Below are 20,098 nucleotides of genomic sequence, written 5' to 3'. Positions count from 1 at the left end.
ATACATAACAAACAAGTGTGAAACAACTGAAAATATGTCATATTCTAGGTTCTTCAAAGTAGCCACCTTTTGCTTTGATTACTGCTTTGCACACTCTTGGCATTCTCTTGGTGAGCTTCAAGAGGTAGCCCCCTGAAATGGTTTTCACTTCACAGGTGTGCCCTGTCAGGTTTAATAAGTGGGATTTCTTGCCTTATAAATGGGGTTGGGACCATCAGTTGCGTTGAGGAGAAGTCAGGTGGATACACAGCTGATAGTCCTACTGAATAGACTGTTAGAATTTGTATTATGGCAAGAAAAAAGCAGCTAAGTAAAGAAAAACGAGTGGCCATCATTACTTTAAGAAATGAAGGTCAGTCAGTCAGCCGAAAAATTGGGAAAACTTTGAAAGTAAGGGCTATTTGACCATGAAGGAGAGTGATGGGGTGCTACGCCAGATGACCTGGCCTCCACAGTCACCGGACCTGAACCCAATCGAGATTGTTTGGGGTGAGCTGGACCGCAGAGTGAAGGCAAAAGGGCCAACAAGTGCTAAGCATCTCTGGGAACTCCTTCAAGACTGTTGGAAGACCATTTCAGGTGACTACCTCTTGAAGCTCATCAAGAGAATGCCAAGAGTGTGCAACGCAGTAATCAAAGCAAAAGGTGGCTACTTTGAAGAACCTAGAATATGACATTTTTTCAGTTGTTTCACACTTGTTTGTTATGTATATAATTCCACATGTGTTAATTCATAGTTTTGATGCCTTCATAGTCATGAAAATAAAGAAAACTCTTTGAATGAGAAGGTGTGTCCAAACTTTTGGTCTGTACTGTATATATATACTGTATATATATCCCTACCCTATACACCCCCTGTTCCCTATTGCCCCTCATCTGTATACCCCTGGTCCCTATACACCCCTTGTTCCCTATTGCCCCTCATCTGTATCACCTCTTGTTCCCTATTGCCCCTCATCTGTATACCCCTGGTCTACCCTCCTATCACCCCTGGTATACACCCCTTGTTCCCTATTGCCCCTCATCTGTATACCTTATACACCCCTTGTTCCCTATTGCCCCTACACACCCCTGGTACCCTCCTATCACCCCTGGTAACCCTATACACCCCTGGTAACCCTTTACACCCCTTGTTGCCCTGATTCCTGATTTACCCTAATCTCCTCCCGCGGTCCTATCACTATAGTTGTGCTTTGTCGTCGGCTTACACCCTTGTAAGACCACCGTCAATCTTCGTCTACCCCATAGGGATAGTATATAGTACCAGGTGGGTGGGCTGTTAATATTGAATGTGTGTATTGTATAGATAGTTTGTGGGTGGAATTTGGGAACGTGTAGTGTAGTTTAGTACTGTATATTTAGTGCTGTATTGTTAGTATTGCGTGCGTAGTGTATTGTTAGTAATAAATACTGTTACTTGTAACTATCTGTGCAACGTGTAGTTATTGGCGATAGTTAGTTAGTAAGGCGCATGCAGCTAGCATAGCGATCAGTGTAAAGCATAGCGAAAGTATTGTTATTGTTATATAAAGGCATAAATAGGCGGAGTTATCAATAGACGGCTCCTCCCATTTATGAATATTAATTAGCAATATTCGCATAATATTGGTGATTAATATTCCCCCTTTACATTGGCGAGCCAGGCCCACTGAGTGGATTTTGTGCTTATTTTTGGTCTTAAGGCTGAGGGTCGCTAGTACTGTGAATTAGCGGGCAGGAGAGACGCGGTCAGCGGAGTGTCTGAGCGTCTAGGACCCGATAATTCGGACAGGAGAAGCGATACTTCCCTTAGAGTACCAGAAATAAAACAAAATCTTTTGCAGAGAATCTATAATCTGTTCTGTGAATTAATATTTTTGTATTTGCTTTACACGGTCACCGTCGCTGGGGTAAGAGAAGAAGGATACGTCACGGAAAGAGATCCATCTTCGTTGGAGGTACATAAAAGTCCAGCTGGTCGGGAAGAAGCGATCCGGAAGAAAAGGACTTCTTTCAAGCAGCTGCAAGGGACAAGAAAGTACAGCACCAACAAGAAGATGGAGGCTCAGAAAAATGTGAGTATGAACTTCTCCACACTCCAACACTTAGCCAAAAACAGCACTTTTAATCCCATTGTTCCTACTACATATAAATCCGCTGAGCTGCTGTGGTCCGCTTTACTGGACCAGGTGTACCCTCATGACCAGGTTTGTATTAGTAGGAGTGTCTTTAACAAGACCACCAAACGCCTCCAAATGCTAGCTAAATTGGTTCTTTCCTATGAGGATACCATTTGGAGGGCGGAACACACAGAGATACTTGCCAGCACAAGAAAGGCAGGGGAGGTTGCGGACAAAGCAAACTTCCACTGCAATTGTTGTGTTGATAACTATAGAAGAATTCACACACTAGAGGTTCAATTACAAGAGGAAGCCCAGTGTACAGCCGAGAGGGGCAGAGAAATCTGTGTGTTAGAGTCGAGACTCTCGGATAAGGACAGTCTCTACTCTGACATGGACAGAGAGCTACTCCGGCTGTACACTGAGATTAATCAGTACAGGAACAATACGGTATCTACGGATTCCCTGATTGTTCAGATGAGGGAGGACCTGGCTGCAAAGACGCAGACTTGCAGCGGGCAATCTCCAATTTGTCCAGGCCTAGTACCAACGGTATGGTGCCCACGAAACAAGTTTGTGTTTCGGAAACGGCACAGGGGGAGACAGCGGCGGCAGCGCCAGGGTCTTCGACGGATAATACATCCGCAGTGGTAGACACTAGGGGACAGGTGGAACGGCCTCTACAATTCACCCCGTCACCCGGGGAGAATAGGGGTAGCAACCGTTACCAGGACAACGGTTGGGGAGAGAAAAGTGGAGGGGTATATTCCGCTTCCAATCCGCCAACACGTCCGGAGAAACAGGAAGAGGTGTATCCTAACCATTCCAGTATGGAAAGGATAAACTTCCTGTTACGGATCTGCAAGGAGATACCGAAATATGATCCCCATGTAGATCCGTTCGCTTCATGCGATATTTTCGAAGGTCACTGTAACAAATATTCAGTGGCTCCGGAATATCGCATGGAGCTGTTCAGATTATGGTTACCAACACACCTTAATGAAAGGTATGAGGTAACGGGGAGGATGCGACCCACGAATGGCCAGTTTCATGATAAGGAGGAGCGCCTCTCCATACTCAAGAGACTGGCCACGGGTCATTGGGATGTCACTCCAGAGGTCCTGTCAAAGTTCAAGCCTACTATACATGATGAACCCTTGTCATTGTGTAGTCGGTTTGAAGCGATGTACAGGAGGGTTACCAAAGATCAGGGTATTGGGATTCCACAGGGCATGGTGCGCATGTTTGTGGAAAAATTCCCATATCTTGATACTGCAATCCGGCTGAGTGCAGCTAGGGAGCCATCCCTCACGGACGCAGCCATGATTATTGAGCAGTGTAGACAAGACATACTGCTCAGTAAGAAGTCTGTGAAAGTGAGGGAGCGTGTGCCTGTATACAGTAGGTCGCAAGACGAACGGGTACAACACACGAGGTATGCATCAACTGTTCGCCCCACGGCCCCACCGTTGGAAAGGGCAGGAAACTTTCGTTGTTTCCTGTGCTTACAAGAGGGGCACATAAAAAGAAATTGTCCACAGTGGTTAAAGATTAACCGGACAAATTCGGAGAGAAATGGCAATAATAACGGTTTCAGGATGAAACCTAATTTTGCCAGGCCCGTGGGGGAACAGGTTGATATGAATCTGGGACATTCATCAGGTCAAGCACCAAAATGCTTGGCGGTCATAAATGTCCCAGGGGGCGTGGAATCAAGAGATTCCACACCTAAGGATCAGGAACAGAGCGCAAGAGTGGCAGTATGTACCACACAAATACCTACTGGGAGTCTGGTGGATATCGATTGAAGATTAGGGGTCCCTAAAGAATTGCCACCAGTATGTCCAATCATACGGGATCCTTCAGGGAGACCCCATATAAAAGCCACGATAAAAGATAAAGAAACGGAAATCATGCTTGATACTGGGGCGGAAATTTCCATTACCAATATCAAACATGATCTACTCCCCAACAGCCCTCAGTGTGTGGTGATTGGATTTGATCACCAACAAGGGAGGGTGAAGGCCCACAGAATTGATGAGGTAATCGTTCAGATTACCAGGTGCACTACCCTCAGGATACCCATGTGGTATTACCCCGGTTCTGATAACATTATCGGAACCGATGTAATGACACAAAATGGGTGGATCCTGGATCTGGCAAATTGCATTGTGTGGAAGGGTCCCAGACGAGCCAAGGTGTTTGTCATTCAACGCCAGTGTCTGGGACCACCTTTGCCAGCAGCAGATAACTCTACTGATGTGCTGGAACACAAGTGGCCTGAGGTCTCACACAATCCAGACCTTGAGCCTATTGTGTACAAGCACCCTGATCTGTGGGCCCAAAATAAGAATGACTGTGGCAGATTGATTGACGTTTTGGTGGACATACAGGGTCCTGACCCTCCACCTCAACGCCAATATCGATTTCCACCAGAGGCCCCCCATTCAATTATGGACACTGTCCTTGAATTGAAGACTAGGGGTGTGGTCATTGAGGGCAACTCGAAGTGCAACAATGCCCTCTGGCCAGTTAAGAAAAAGGACACAAACGCATGGAGGCTGACCATAGACCTCTGTGTCCTTAACAAATACACCCCAATGTCAGCCCCAGTGGTGGCCCAAACTCCCGACATCATGGCCAGAATTAGTGGCGAAAGCCGCGTATTCTCGACCATCGATGTTGCCAACGGGTTCTTCTCCATCGAACTCACGGAGTCGTGTCGGTACAAATTTGCTTTTACGGTGGGGGACAAACAGTACATGTTTGCTGTACTGCCCCAGGGGTTCCATAGCAGCCCCACGTATTTCCATCAGGCATTGGCGGCTGTGCTGAGTGTGTTCTCACGGCCGGAATGCCTCCTACAATACGTGGATGACCTGCTTTTGCATACAGAAACCTTGGAGGAACACTTGGCTCTGTTGAAAGAGCTGCTGGGACTCCTGGCAAAGTCAGGACTCAAACTGAGTCCCCATAAGGCAAATTTGGCTAAAGCGGAGGTAACTTTCCTTGGGGTCCAAATTTCCTGTGGAACCAAAGGAATCATGACGTCCCGTGTGGAAGCCATGGTAAAGTTACCCAGGCCTGGCACCCTACAGGATTTGAGAAAATTCCTGGGGGTTGCCAACTTCATGAGGGAGTTCATAGAGGATTTCGCGGCCAAAGCGAAACCTCTCTACGAACTCCTTCGAGGAGAGGAACCCTCAATCAAAGGGTGGTCCGATGTGCAGGAGGAGGCCTTTTCAACCCTGAAAAGGGACCTCTCCTCGGCGCCTGTGTTGGCCACTCCACATTCAGATGGAGAAATGGCCATACAGGCGCATGCAGGGATGGAGTCTATCTCAGCGGTCCTTGTACAGAAAGTAGGTTACGAGACCAGACCGCTGGGATATTTCTCCAGGCTGCTTTCGCCCGTCGAACGAGGGTTCGATGAATGCGCCAAACAATTGGCAGCCATACACTATGCTGTTAAGACCACAGAGCATATTGTTGGCTTTCGGCCCCTCACTTTGCAGACTCCACATTCACCGCTGACCCTTTTGCTCCGTGATACTCTCCCTGGAGTCTCCCAACAGAGATTCGGGAGATGGATCATGGATCTCAGCGGCCGGAATCTGCAGGTGGACCACAAGGCCAAGTATGTTCTGTCCCAGTTGCTGAACCTGACTGGAAATGAACATGACTGTGGCCAACCGGTAATTGACGACTCTCCACAGATGTTCAGGACTGACAAGCATCCAGATGACAGAATCATCTTTGTTGATGGCTCTCGGTTCTATCTGGATGGGGAATATGTCACAGGTTTTGCTGTGCTGGACAAGACCACTGGTACCCAGAGTCTTGTCCGGTTACCAGGTCACATGTCAGCACAGCGGGCAGAGCTGGAGGCTGTTAAAGAGGCTCTGCTTCTCTACCCTCCAGGGAAATGAGTTATATATAGCGACAGCGCATATGTAGTTCGCTCCCTCACATTGCACCTGGACGTTTGGAAGAGAAGAGGATTTGTGGACAGCCAAAACAAACCTCTGGCTCATGTGTCAGTCCTGAAGGAGCTGTGGGAGTGGGGTATGGCACACGTGGCGGAAGCAGCCATCATCAAAATCCCGGCGCATCAAAAAGGGGACGAACCTTTGACAGCAGGTAACAACCAGGCAGACGAACTGGCAAAACTAGCAGCAGTGTCTGGGACCTTTAGGGAACCAGGCACTGAGCCACTGCCCGCATACCGGATTGCAGCGCATACCCATCTGAGTGACAGCCCGGTGTCATTCGAGGAGGAACAAGCTAAGGATCCTCTTCTAATGACACACATCCAAGTACCACAGCATCCCTGGTCCTTACAACAGGGGATCCTGTGTTACGACACTGGTACTCAGTCGCTTCCTCTCCCGGTGGTTTCACAGCATCTGCAAGCAGAGCTGACGCGGTTGAACCACCAAATGTTTGGACATCTTGGCCGGAATAAGCTCTTGCCTCTCCTGAGAGACAAATTGTACTGGCCTGGAATTTCCAACACAGTAGAGGACGTTACGAAACAGTGCCTGGTGTGCGCTCAGGTTAACCCAAGGGCGTCTGCCCTGAAGCCGGTGTTACAGCGGGTTCCTCCTGCTGATGGTCCATGGTCCGCTATCCAAATTGATTTCATCGGACCTTTGCCAACTGGGAGTCGTAACTGTCGTTACGCCCTGGTGGTAGTGGATGTCTTCTCAAAGTGGGTAGAAGCCATCCCTACGGTCAATGATTCGGCCTCCACCACTGCCCGTGTTCTCTGGGAACAAGTTCTGTCACGATGGGGGATCGCCAGATTGATAGAATCCGACAGAGGGACTCATTTCACGGGTAAGGTCATGAAAGCGCTTTGTGGTCTCCTAGACATAAAGCAAAGGTTTCATGTCCCTTACCACCCTCAGTCAGCGGGCATCGTGGAGCGGATGAACCGGACCATCAAAACCCGGCTTTCCAAGGCACTGCTGGAGAAAGGTTCCTCTTGGGTAATCTCCCTTCCAGCTGTGCTAATGGGTATCCGAGCCACAGAGGCCTCTAGTACCGGTATCTCCCCATTTGAACTCATGACCGGACGTAAGATGCCCCTATGTCTACCAAACAAACCCCAAGTGTCGGAGCCCACGAAGAACGCCATCGCCAGAGACTTGTTTCTTCAACAGGTTCAGCAGAACCTGAAGGAGTTACTGCCTCATGCAGCTATACGGTTACACAAACCGTATCTACAGGGGGAAACGCCTATGCCCTCTGTAGGAGAAATGGTAATGGTGAAAGTCTTTCGTCGGGTCGGCCCATGGGACGCAAACTGGGAGGGACCGTACAAGGTCCTTGAAGTGATGGGGGACACCATGCTGAAGGTACAAAGGCCTATCACAAGCAAGAAGAAATCCCGTAGACGCCAGGAAGTTTTTTGGATTCACATCGACCAGGCCAAAGCCACCCGTGCCTCCCCAACTTAATAACGCATACCATTCCGAGTTGGGTGAGGGGGGGGGGGGGGGGGAGGGCTTGGTGGGTCGAGTGTGAATCCAATCCACTTAACACATTCCATCTCATTTCAGAACACAAGAGGGAGACACTCCATGGGACCACACTGCCAGGGAAGAGCTAGGCATCCTCTGAATGAGATACGTATCCAGCTTGTGACACTAGTGGTAAGCATGTTGATGGCGGGCTCAGCCTCTTCAGGGGAGGACCTGGGGACTAATATTGGTATGGCCAGCATATCACTTGATGGACCCGGCCTTTTAATGGTGGAATGTTTGGATGGCAAAATCCTGGAACCATACAAGAACGTTACCTTTACACCAGGTCAATGGTATCTGTATGGTTTCCAGAGAGAGGGTTTTGCCAACGGTGTAATTCAGCATTATACCCCGGTGGAGAATGTGTCTGCCATACAACATGACTTGCACGCCCTCTGTCTCAAGGAATACAGGCATTTTCAAGACTTGGACCCTGTACCTATCAAATCCTTAAGATGGGTGTCTAGGAATCCACACTTGCACCCTTACCAGCAAGTGAGAGCCAACACTACCACAGTGTTGTGTACCAAGGAGGGTTTGCTGAGTCCTGAAGATGTCACTGGGGCAGAGTACAGCGGTTGGTATATCCTGAAAGCTACCTTCCTAGGGAAGGATAGCAGAGACGGGTTGAGGGTTAGGACATATTTCGATAGGCCCATTCCGGTAAAAGGCACCCTGAAGGCTTATTGTATGTTGAGGGATTCCCAGATGACTATCACCAGGTAATCCAGTTATGTACAGGGACATGTATCCACAGATTACTTGCAAACCAGCATAATGATGTTAAAGTTAAACTGCAGTGACTCTGATCAGGCCATTTGGAATGATCAGAGTGGTCCGGTAAAACTGGAGGGTTTGTATCGAGCCACAGTTTTAAAGGTACAGACCGATGCCAAGGACCCAAGGTATGCGCAGTTAAAGGGGTCTCCATCCATACGGTCTTTCATGATCACGATCATGAGAGACAACTGCGTTCCTGAGGTGACGGGATACTATTTCGTCACCTATGCCCACTGGGAACAGGATACCCAGATGGTGATGTTGGACACTAATCCCTGGAGGTGGGCTTTAGTGTGCAATGGGGTGGACACCCCTACAGTGGATGTATGGATGGATGGTACCCCTATGACTGAGGAATACCGGGGTAGGTATGTGTCTTCCGATTGGACAGACCCCAGGGGCAGGGACATTAACTTTGACATCAATATAGATGGTTCATTCAAGTGGCCTTTTTGCGAGGCAGCCGACGAAGGGTGCTGGACCTTTACTCAATGGGTCTATCTGTCTCAAACCAAACCCGTAGGGAAACTAGTGTTACAGGCTGGAGAAGACGATCAATGGTATCCATTCAAAGGACGGGGACGGGTCTGTGTTACTATAGTAAGGGTCCCCTACGAAACAGAAGGTCTCCAACCAGTAAGACCACATTCAGACTCTTGCACCACCCCTATCCATCAATTGGCAGACCCTGTAGCTCCTCAACTGTCATCCCCCTGGAAGATCATCACGGATGCAAAATTCATCCTGTTTACCTGGAGAATTTCCGTAGATGACTTCCGAGTTGATCACTGGGATCACAGGTGTGAGGAGTTCGTTAGGAACCAAATTGACATGGTAAGAGGTTGGATAGAGGCGGGGCAAGAGGTCAGGAAAGACGACTCTCGACTCAGGAAGAACAGGGGGAGGAGAGACCTGGTGGCTATGGGACTTGGCGGAGGTGCTTTGGGAGTGGGTGCCCTGAACACTATGGACATGGAAGTCTTGAGAAGTAAGCTTGGGGAGGTTGCGCGACACGCCGGGGAAGGATTGAAGACCCAGATTGATGTAGACCACGTCTTAGAGGGTTTACAACACTCGCACATTGATGCCACTACCTCTCTATCTTCTGCTATACGTGAGAAGTTTAGGAGGTTAGTTGTGGGTCTTTTGGAGGAGCAGGATCGGGCTCAGCTTGCTCTGGCGTGTACGCAGGTCCAAAGTGAACTCTCGGACAACCTTAAACATATTGTCACGGCACTTCACAACGGCCACTTCCCATTCAACCTCCGTCAGCGAATAAGTCCACTGATTTCTCCTTTTGCCATTAATCACACCAACTGGTGGGTGGTTCAGTGGCATGGATGTCAAAATTTAACCTGCACTGCTTCGTCCCTGGCACCTGTATCCGGTCGCATCAGACAAGGATACAGTGTCATCAATCTAGGAACGATGATTACAACCAGACGGTGCTTCATCCCCAGCTCCCCTCGGGCGTTCTAACCTATGAGGAGGGCCATCCCTCTTTGTTTGATACAGAGGGATGTCGGATAAGGGAGAATGCCATCCTCTGTCAGGGTAGTCGGGAGCGGATGCTCAGACACCAGTGTTGGAACACCGAGGGGTCCTGTGAGATGAAGGCCAACCCAGTGCCCTCATCCTCTTTGAAATATTTGGGGCAGGGGTATTGGTGTTGGTACCAAGGGAGTGATCCATCGTATGCAATTTTTGGGCTTAACTGTTCCGAACGAGGAACACTCCGCCCCGGAGCGTACTGCACCCTTAGTCCCGTTTTAGGTTTGAATGTCGCAGAGCAGCAGGGAAGAACCCCGATTACCCCAGAGAAAAGACTTGACATCCGCCCCGATGTTCCTGTAAGACTTCAGAAGATTCCTCTTGGCTTCGGCAAAGAACTTAGACATCTCCTGATGGATTTCGGCCAAGAGGAAGAGATCATACAACGTCTTCGGGAGACGGAGAAGCAAGCCACTATTCAACTCACCCATGACCGAACAAAGATTATCGCGGTTGCCACAGCATTGGACATGGACTCAAAGGTTTCGTGGTGGGAGAGTCTTTTCGGATACAGTCCTAAGGCAACGTCACTTTTAAATTTATTGATTCACCCGGTGATAGTGCTTCTGGTTCTGGTTGGACTCATGTACCTTGGACTATGGTGGATGTATCGGAGAGTCAAGAGACTAACGGACCAACTAAACCAGAACCAGATGGCACTTCACGAAAACAACCGCCGAAGGCTCAGGACTTTCACTAAAAGTCCTGAGGCCTAATCGCCCAAAGAACAAGACAATTGGACTGAACTCTTGGATTTAGGGGGGTTGGGGGTTATTGTATAAATAGATGGTGTGAATGGGGATAAGATTAGGGCACGATAGGGACAGGCCCCTCTGGTTGCCATTTGCCACTTTGACCCCTGAACGGTAAGGATCATAAGGGAATAACCTAGATGTGTAGTGTAATGGAGGTATTCCCGTTGTTAGAATTTAGGTACCATGACATCACCTCTATTGAAAAAAATATATATATATCTGACCTGCCTTGTAAAGACCGATTTCAGCTGTCCATGGGAGAACCGCACCCATCCTTCGATCAAGATGGAACAAGACATGCTTAAGGAGAGTTGGCGCAGAATAGAGACTGAGACTGTAAGGGTGGACCCACTCCAGATTCCTTGGGCGTGGATGACACCTGAAGATCGACAGCAATGCCAAGAGACAGCGAGGGTGTGGTCATTCTAAACTTATCAGGAGTGACCGACACCGGAAGAGTGAGAGAAAGACAAGTCAAAGACTGCGAGGGTCAAGCCACTCCGGAAGTCCAGAAAGAAATGACAGTAGGAGGGGCTGACACCATAACAATCAAGGCAGAAGAGAGTTCCTGGGAAACAAAGACGACAGTGTATCCTGTGGATGGAGGAGTCGGTTACGGTGAAGGGCAGGTCGGAGGAAGTCGTTGGGTTAGATGATGTCTAGGTACCTAAGAGACAGGGTGCACTCCGGTTTTCCTGGACCATCACCAAGAATGGGGTTGAGGGGGGGCAAAAATGCCTCCACCCTTCCCCCAAGATATTGTCGTATCACCGACAACAGGGGGATTGTTGAGGAAGGGTGGCAGGTATACATAAATATATATGCATGCCTACTGGGCATGCATATATATATATATATATACAGGGAGTGCAGAATTATTAGGCAAGTTGTATTTTTGAGGATTAATTTTATTATTGAACAACAACCATGTTCTCAATGAACCCAAAAAACTCATTAATATCAAAGCTGAATATTTTTGGAAGTAGTTTTTAGTTTGTTTTTAGTTTTAGCTATTTTAGGGGGATATCTGTGTGTGCAGGTGACTATTACTGTGCATAATTATTAGGCAACTTAACAAAAAACAAATATATACCCATTTCAATTATTTATTTTTACCAGTGAAACCAATATAACATCTCAACATTCACAAATATACATTTCTGACATTCAAAAACAAAACAAAAACAAATCAGTGACCAATATAGCCACCTTTCTTTGCAAGGACACTCAAAAGCCTGCCATCCATGGATTCTGTCAGTGTTTTGATCTGTTCACCATCAACATTGCGTGCAGCAGCAACCACAGCCTCCCAGACACTGTTCAGAGAGGTGTACTGTTTTCCCTCCTTGTAAATCTCACATTTGATGATGGACCACAGGTTCTCAACGGGGTTCAGATCAGGTGAACAAGGAGGCCATGTCATTAGATTTTCTTCTTTTATACCCTTTCTTGCCAGCCACGCTGTGGAGTACTTGGACGCGTGTGATGGAGCATTGTCCTGCATGAAAATCATGTTTTTCTTGAAGGATGCAGACTTCTTCCTGTACCACTGCTTGAAGAAGATGTCTTCCAGAAACTGGCAGTAGGACTGGGAGTTGAGCTTGACTCCATCCTCAACCCGAAAAGGCCCCACAAGCTCATCTTTGATGATACCAGCCCAAACCAGTACTCCACCTCCACCTTGCTGGCGTCTGAGTCGGACTGGAGCTCTCTGCCCTTTACCAATCCAGCCACGGGCCCATCCATCTGGCCCATCAAGACTCACTCTCAATTCATCAGTCCATAAAACCTTAGAAAAATCAGTCTTGAGATATTTCTTGGCCCAGTCTTGACATTTCAGCTTGTGTGTCTTGTTCAGTGGTGGTCGTCTTTCAGCCTTTCTTACCTTGGCCATGTCTCTGAGTATTGCACACCTTGTGCTTTTGGGCACTCCAGTGATGTTGCAGCTCTGAAATATGGCCAAACTGGTGGCAAGTGGCATCTTGGCAGCTGCATGCTTGACTTTTCTCAGTTCATGGGTAGTTATTTTGCGCCTTGGTTTTTCCACACGCTTCTTGCGACCCTGTTGACTATTTTGAATGAAACGCTTGATTGTTCGATGATCACGCTTCAGAAGCTTTGCAATTTTAAGAGTGCTGCATCCCTCTGCAAGATATCTCACTATTTTTGACTTTTATGAGCCTGTCAAGTCCTTCTTTTGACCCATTTTGCCAAAGGAAAGGAAGTTGCCTAATAATTATGCACACCTAATATAGGGTGTTGATGTCATTAGACCACACCCCTTCTCATTACAGAGATGCACATCACCTAATATGCTTAATTGGTAGTAGGCTTTCGAGCCTATACAGCTTGGAGTAAGACAACATGCATAAAGAGGATGATGTGGTCAAAATACTCATTTGCCTAATAATTCTGCACGCAGTGTATATATATGTATATATTAGCGGTGCATAATGTTCCCCTCAGAGGGCGATGTGCGCAGATGTGCCCAGCACCTGCGCCCATCTGCCTCTGATATTCCCCAGGGGCTCATTCATGCCCCTGTGGGAATTCATATATGTATGTGCCCCCTTAATAGATATATATGTCTCATATAATGCCCCTGTATCATATAATGCCCCCTGTATCCTATAATGCCCCCTTATCATATATATCCCCATACCATATAAATCCCCCCCCCCCCCCTACATAGACACAGATGCATCAATTATAAATGTGCCCCAAGCATTTACATTGATGTAATCTGGGTGAAGGCGCCAGAATGACCGGACAAGGTCCGGTCATTCTGGTGAACTCAAAAGGATTCAAATTCAATAGAATTTGAATCCTTTTGTTCTAATTATCTGCAGCCCTGCTGGAGATAATTAAGCATAATAGAGAGAGAGGAGATACCTCCGCTCACTCTATTATGTGCATTCTGGCATCGCAATTACCATTGCGATGTCCGGAATGCTGAGAGCTACAGGCGGGAGATCAAAGGATCTCCCGCCTGTCAGCAAGTGCACGCGGCCCTGCGGCGCGCGTGCAGGGAGGCGCGGGCAGGCGCGGTGACATCATCTCACCGCGCCGGCCCACGTGTCCTTCACTGTGGTGCGCGCTCGCGCGCCGCTGTGTGGGCGGTACGGCAGTGCGGGCGGCCCACCCTGACTTAAGGAGACCCCCTGGACTAACGAGCAACCCCTAGACGAACGAGCAACCCCTGGACCAACGAGCAACTAAGTATCCTATATATATATACATATATATACACATATATATATATCCCTACCCTATACACCCCCTGTTCCCTATTGCCCCTCATCTGTATACCCCTGGTCCCTATACACCCCTTGTTCCCTATTGCCCCTCATCTGTATCACCCCTTGTTCCCTATTGCCCCTCATCTGTATACCCCTGGTCTACCCTCCTATCACCCCTGGTATACACCCCTTGTTCCCTATTGCCCCTCATCTGTATACCTTATACACCCCTTGTTCCCTTTTGCCCCTACACACCCCTGGTACCCTCCTATCACCCCTGGTAACCCTATACACCCCTGGTAACCCTTTACACCCCTTGTTGCCCTGATTCCTGATTTACCCTAATCTCCTCCCGCGGTCCTATCACTATAGTTGTGCTTTGTCGTCGGCTTACACCCTTGTAAGACCACCGTCAATCTTCGTCTACCCCATAGGGATAGTATATAGTACCAGGTGGGTGGGCTGTTAATATTGAATGTGTGTATTGTATAGATAGTTTGTGGGTGGAATTTGGGAACGTGTAGTGTAGTTTAGTACTGTATATTTAGTGCTGTATTGTTAGTGTATTGCGTAGTGTATTGTTAATAAATACCGTTATATTTGTAACTATCTGTGTAACGTGTAGTTATTGGCGATAGTTAGTAAGGCGCATGCAGCTAGCATAGCGATCAGTGTAAAGCATAGCGAAAGTATTGTTATTGTTATATAAAGGCATAAATAGGCGGAGTTATCAATAGACGGCTCCTCCCATTTATGAATATTAGTTAGCAATATTCGCATAATATTGGTGATTAATATTCCCTCTTTACAACTAGTATACTGCCTCTCTTTGGACTTACCTAAGCCTACAATATTCAGGGCAGTGTAGGAACCAGCTACATACGTACTCTGCTCAGAAGCCCCAGGTAGTAAAATATAGAGCATGTCCTATACTTGTCCGCAATTGCAGACAAGAATAGGCTTTTTCTATGAGAGTGACGGCCATGTGCAGTCCGCAAATTGCAAAATGCACACGGGCCGGTATCCGTGTTTTGCGGATCCGCAATTTGCGGACCACAAAACACTACGGTCGTCTGAATGCACCCTTATAGTGGCTATGACTATCACATACCTCCCAACTGTCCCGGATCCAGCAGGACATTCCTGGATTTTAGTGGCTCCGAATGGCTGAGGTATGTCCCGCTCTCAGCTGTCTCTGAGTCCATAGGAGGGAGTGATAGAGGAGGGAGTGATGTTATTTATATGGGACAAGGCTCGCACTGGCCCACAGGGGCACAGGTGAATCCCCCGGTGGGCCCCTGAGCAAGGTGGTCAACTAGTCTCCCAACCCCTGCACAAGTGGCACATAACACAGTAGACTTCCAGCACTACATACATATATTCAATGTACAGCACCTCAATCAGCCGATGTTCTAAACTTGGTAGATTATCATTAGTTTATCATTATAGACGCGATCAGAGCTGAGATGACTTCTAGGTATAGAGGAAAGCTACCAGTGTCCTCTTCTCCCCAGGACCTACCTTCTCATAGTTGCTGCATCGACCCCCATATCCAATCATCTGGTAGCATTTTGCTGCTATGTGAGCAGGTAATATATGAATGTATCTGTACGGTGGGTCCCCAAAATACATTTTACTGGTGGGCCCTATGCAACCCAATCCGACACTGCGTGGGACTGTATTTTAGAGGTGGCTGAAGGAGGGAGTGATTTTATGTACATGGGACTGTCATACCTCCCAACCATCCCGGATCCAGTGGAACAGTCCCAAATTTTGATGGCAGTCTTGCGGTCCCAGAATGGCTGAGGTATGTCCTGCTTTCAGCTTTCTCTGCATCCATAAAGCTTAGAGACAGCTGACTGTGCAGTGACCAGGAACGGGGTACGCTGACGCCACTTATGCAGTGGGCCAGGATACGGGTGGATAATAGTCTATATTTGTTCGTGACGCCAATTGCTGCGTGCGCAGTGTACTACCCCAGGGCACTTCCAAGGTGTTATAACGCACGTCCCAGATTAGGAACAGTGATGGTCAGTTTGCAGTGTTCGCCAGCGAACACATGCGGGCTGCCATCTTTAGTAAGGTAGACTCACCCGTCCGGCGATGCACAGGTAAGCCCTTACCTGTGCCTGTGCCGGGAGCAGGTCTGAAATCAAATGCAGTCACTGGGAGCAGGCAGTTCCGAGAACAGCCCGATGAAGGCCCCCGGCGACTGTTCTCAGAACTGCCTGCTCTCGGTGACTGCATTTGATTTCAGACCGGCTCCCGGCACAGGTAAGGGCTTACCTGTGCATCGCCGGACTGGTGAGTCTACCTTACTAAAGATGGCAGCCCGCATGTGTTCGCTGGCGAACACTGCGAACTGACCATCACTGATTAGGAATGCCAGAGTGGTGTAATGGCTTATAATGTCTCTATAGGGTGGTGATAATTGTGTCAACAGTGCCTCCTGCTTGGGTACGGTTGGACTCCTGGCTCCTGGCTCACTTGCAATAAATTTGAGTATAGTGATAGTAGGAGTAAGAGGAATTTTTCAGCAGAAATTATATCCAGACCTTTAGATGAAGTTCAAACGTTTCTTTACTGGAGATAACTTGTATCCAAGCAGCTTTGGTCTCTGGTCCCAGCAGGTTTTAGCAATCATTGGCAGGAATAAATGCTTCTGCTTGATATATGGGGAGCTTGCAGGATAGGACGTCTGCTTGGTAGCTCTGTAACTGTGGCAGGAATTAATCTTCTGCACTTCTCTGTAACTTCTGCTTTGTGGGGAAAGACTAGCTGAGGAGGAATGGCTTCTCCTAGGTCTCTGGACTTTACTTACAGATAGTTTCTCAGGGGATGCTTTCTTCCTGGAACTCTGGAGGTCGTCTGCTTTCTTTATTCAGCTGAGGATGAAGGTTCTCAGACTGGGTATGTGATCAATGTCTCAGCCGAGACAAGATCCTTGATTTCCTCCCTATGCAGGGGATCTCCTACACACGCCCTACCCCTAGCAGGGGGTGGGCAACACCGACTCTAACTTCCTCCTTCTCCAATGCTGCAGGATGTGTGAACAGTCCACACCTCCACACAGGGGGAGCTAAGCTGGAATAATCCATTCAGATCAGCTGCCAGCGCTCCCCAGAAACGACACAATGTACTGTCACACATCCCTCTGCTGGGAAGCGCAGATCATTGGAGGAACTAGGTGAGTATTAACAGTTTTTTTTTTTTTTTTACTTCCTGTGAAGGGAGCCCATATCTGGCATAACTACTGTTAGGGGGCACATATCTGGCATAACTACTGTGAGGGGGGCACATATGTGGGCATGACTACTGTGAGGGGGCACATATCTGGCCATAACTACTGTGAAGAGCACATATCTGGCATAAGTACTGTGAAGGGGACACATATCTGGCCATAACTACTGTTAGTGGCATAACTACTGTGAAGGGGGCACAACGTGGGCATTACCACTGTGTGCTGGCACAAAGGTGGAATAATTACTATGTGGGGGCAATAAGGGGATTGGGTGTGTATAGGTATTCTTTGGGCGGAGTTAGAGGCGAGGCCTAGTATGAAAAAAATTGCTATGTTGCGCTATGTGCGCCGCACATGTTATCCCTCTGTATTTTTAAAAAGTTGGGAGGTATGCTATCTTGATTTGCTGTGTCAGAGAGAGGGCTGCCTACAAAGCGTTATGAGTAGGTGCACCAAGCCGCCACCCAAGGTGATGTCTTCTCATCTGTAAAGTTTTGAGCAATATACACTGCTCAAAAAAATAAAGGGAACACTTAAACAACACAATGTAACTCCAAGTCAATCACACTTCTGTGAAATCAAACTGTCCACTTAGGAAGCAACACTGAGTGACAATCAATTTCACATGCTGTTGTGCAAATGGAATAGACAACAGGTGGAAATTATAGGCAATTAGCAAGACACCCCCAATAAAAGAGTGGTTCTGCAGGTGGTGACCACAGACCACTTATCAGTTCCTATGCTTCCTGGCTGATGTTTTGGTCACTTTTGAATGCTGGCGGTGCTTTCACTCTAGTGGTAGCATGAGACGGAGTCTACAACCCACACAAGTGGCTCAGGTAGTGCAGCTTATCCAGGATGGCACATCAATGCGAGCTGTGGCAAGAAGGTTTGGTGTGTCTGTCAGCGTAGTGTCCAGAGCATGGAGGCGCTACCAGGAGACAGGCCAGTACATCAGGAGACGTGGAGGAGGCCGTAGGAGGGCAACAACCCAGCAGCAGGACCGCTACCTCCGCCTTTGTGCAAGGAGGAACAGGAGGAGCACTGCCAGAGCCCTGCAAAATGACCTCCAGCAGGCCACAAATGTGCATGTGTCTGCTCAAACGGTCAGAAACAGACTCCATGAGGGTGATATGAGGGCCCGACGTCCACAGGTGGGGGTTGTGCTTACAGCCCAACACCGTGCAGGACGTTTGGCATTTGCCAGAGAACACCAAGATTGGCAAATTCGCCACTGGCGCCCTGTGCTCTTCACAGATGAAAGCAGGTTCACACTGAGCACATGTGACAGACGTGACAGAGTCTTGAGATGCCGTGGAGAACGTTCTGCTGCCTGCAACATCCTCCAGCATGACCGGTTTGGCATTGGGTCAGTAATGGTGTGGGGTGGCATTTCTTTGGAGGGCCGCACAGCCCTCCATGTGCTCGCCAGAGGTAGCCTGACTGCCATTAGGTACCGAGATGAGATCCTCAAACCCCTTGTGAAACCATATGCTGGTGCGGTTGGCCCTGGGTTCCTCCTAATGCAAGACAATGCTAGACCTTATGTGGCTGAAGTGTGTCAGCAGTTCCTGTAAGACAAAGGCATTGATGCTATGGACTGGCCCGCCCGTTCTCCAGACCTGAATCCAATTGAGCACATCTGGGACATCATGTCTCGCTCTATCCACCAACGTCACATTGCACCACAGACTGTCCAGGAGTTGGCAGATGCTTTAGTCCAGGTCTGGGAGGAGATCCCTCAGGAGACCATCCGCCACCTCATCAGGAGCATGCACAGGCGTTGTAGGGAGATCATACAGGCACATGGAGGCCACACACACTACTGAGCCTTATTTTGACTTGTTTTAAGGACATTACATCAAAGTTGGATCAGCCTGTAGTGTGTTTTTCCACTTTAATTTTGAGTGTGACTCCAAATCCAGACCTCCATGGGTTGACAAATTTGATTTCCATTTTTTAATTTTTGTGTGATTTTGTTGTCAGCACATTCAACTATGTAAAGAACAAAGTATTTCAGAAGAATATTTAATTAATTCAGATCTAGGATGTGTTATTTTTGTGTTCCCTTTATTTTTTTGAGCAGTGTATGTGGGATGAATACCTAAAGTTTTGGATTTACTGCAATCCAAAGCATTTGGGAAATTTGTAACAAATTTGCTGATCTCTATAGTCAATAAAAAACTTCACTGCAAAATCATGCATTTCACATGAAAGATTTTTTTAATGCTAATTTTTGCGTGGATTTGTGGCAAAAATCTGTGCCAAAAGCGCATGCAGGTCTTTCTCCTTGATTTCAATGGTGAATACACATGCTAATTTTGTCTATGCTTTTTTCTCTGCCTGCAGTTTTTGGAATTTGGAAGTTTCCTGTCCATTCTTGATGCGGCTTCCACATGGAAATTCAAGATGAGCAGGAATGAAAATCCATTCCAAAACTGAAGCAAAAAGCGTATTAACAAATGTCTTGGCAAAAAAAATGATGTAGATGCTTCATCAGGTTTTTTAAGCATAGAAAATACTCTGTGTGAACCTACACAGATGACTGATTAGCTGCGGATTTGCCATTGTGGATTTTCATGCAGCAAATCTGCAGAATTGTACGGTACCAGCAAAGTGGATGAAGATCTCAGAATTCTCATTCACATACTGCGAAAAAAAAAAACGCAGCAGAAAAACTGCAGTATGGCGGATGTAGAGTGAAGGGTGATATTTGAATATATATATGTAAATATGTCTAATATATATATATATATATATATAAAGACGAAAGAAGGACAGCACTCCAGGTAAAAAAGTAGTGGTGTTTAATCACCCATGTGGATGGCAACGTTTCAGCTCAAACAAGAGACTTTTTCAAGCAATGAACACAGTGTATGCTGGGGTATATATAGTCCAACCCCCA

General features: G+C 47.6%; 1 protein-coding gene across 1 annotated transcript; it reads left to right on the top strand.

Annotated features, from left to right (window-relative positions):
- Positions 1-2,019: 2,019 nt before the first annotated feature.
- LOC120990872 lies at positions 2,020-19,635 on the top strand. The gene is made up of 4 exons (XM_040419754.1): positions 2,020-2,054; positions 7,664-8,349; positions 10,263-10,479; positions 19,543-19,635. Exons 1-4 carry the CDS (start codon positions 2,037-2,039, stop codon positions 19,633-19,635), a joined length of 1,014 nt encoding a protein of 337 aa, XP_040275688.1. The 5' UTR covers positions 2,020-2,036.
- Positions 19,636-20,098: the final 463 nt, after the last annotated feature.

Source organism: Bufo bufo, chromosome 2, assembly GCF_905171765.1.
Source record: "Bufo bufo chromosome 2, aBufBuf1.1, whole genome shotgun sequence".
Classification (NCBI taxonomy): domain Eukaryota; kingdom Metazoa; phylum Chordata; class Amphibia; order Anura; family Bufonidae; genus Bufo; species Bufo bufo.
This window is presented reverse-complemented; position numbering and strand designations above follow the sequence as displayed.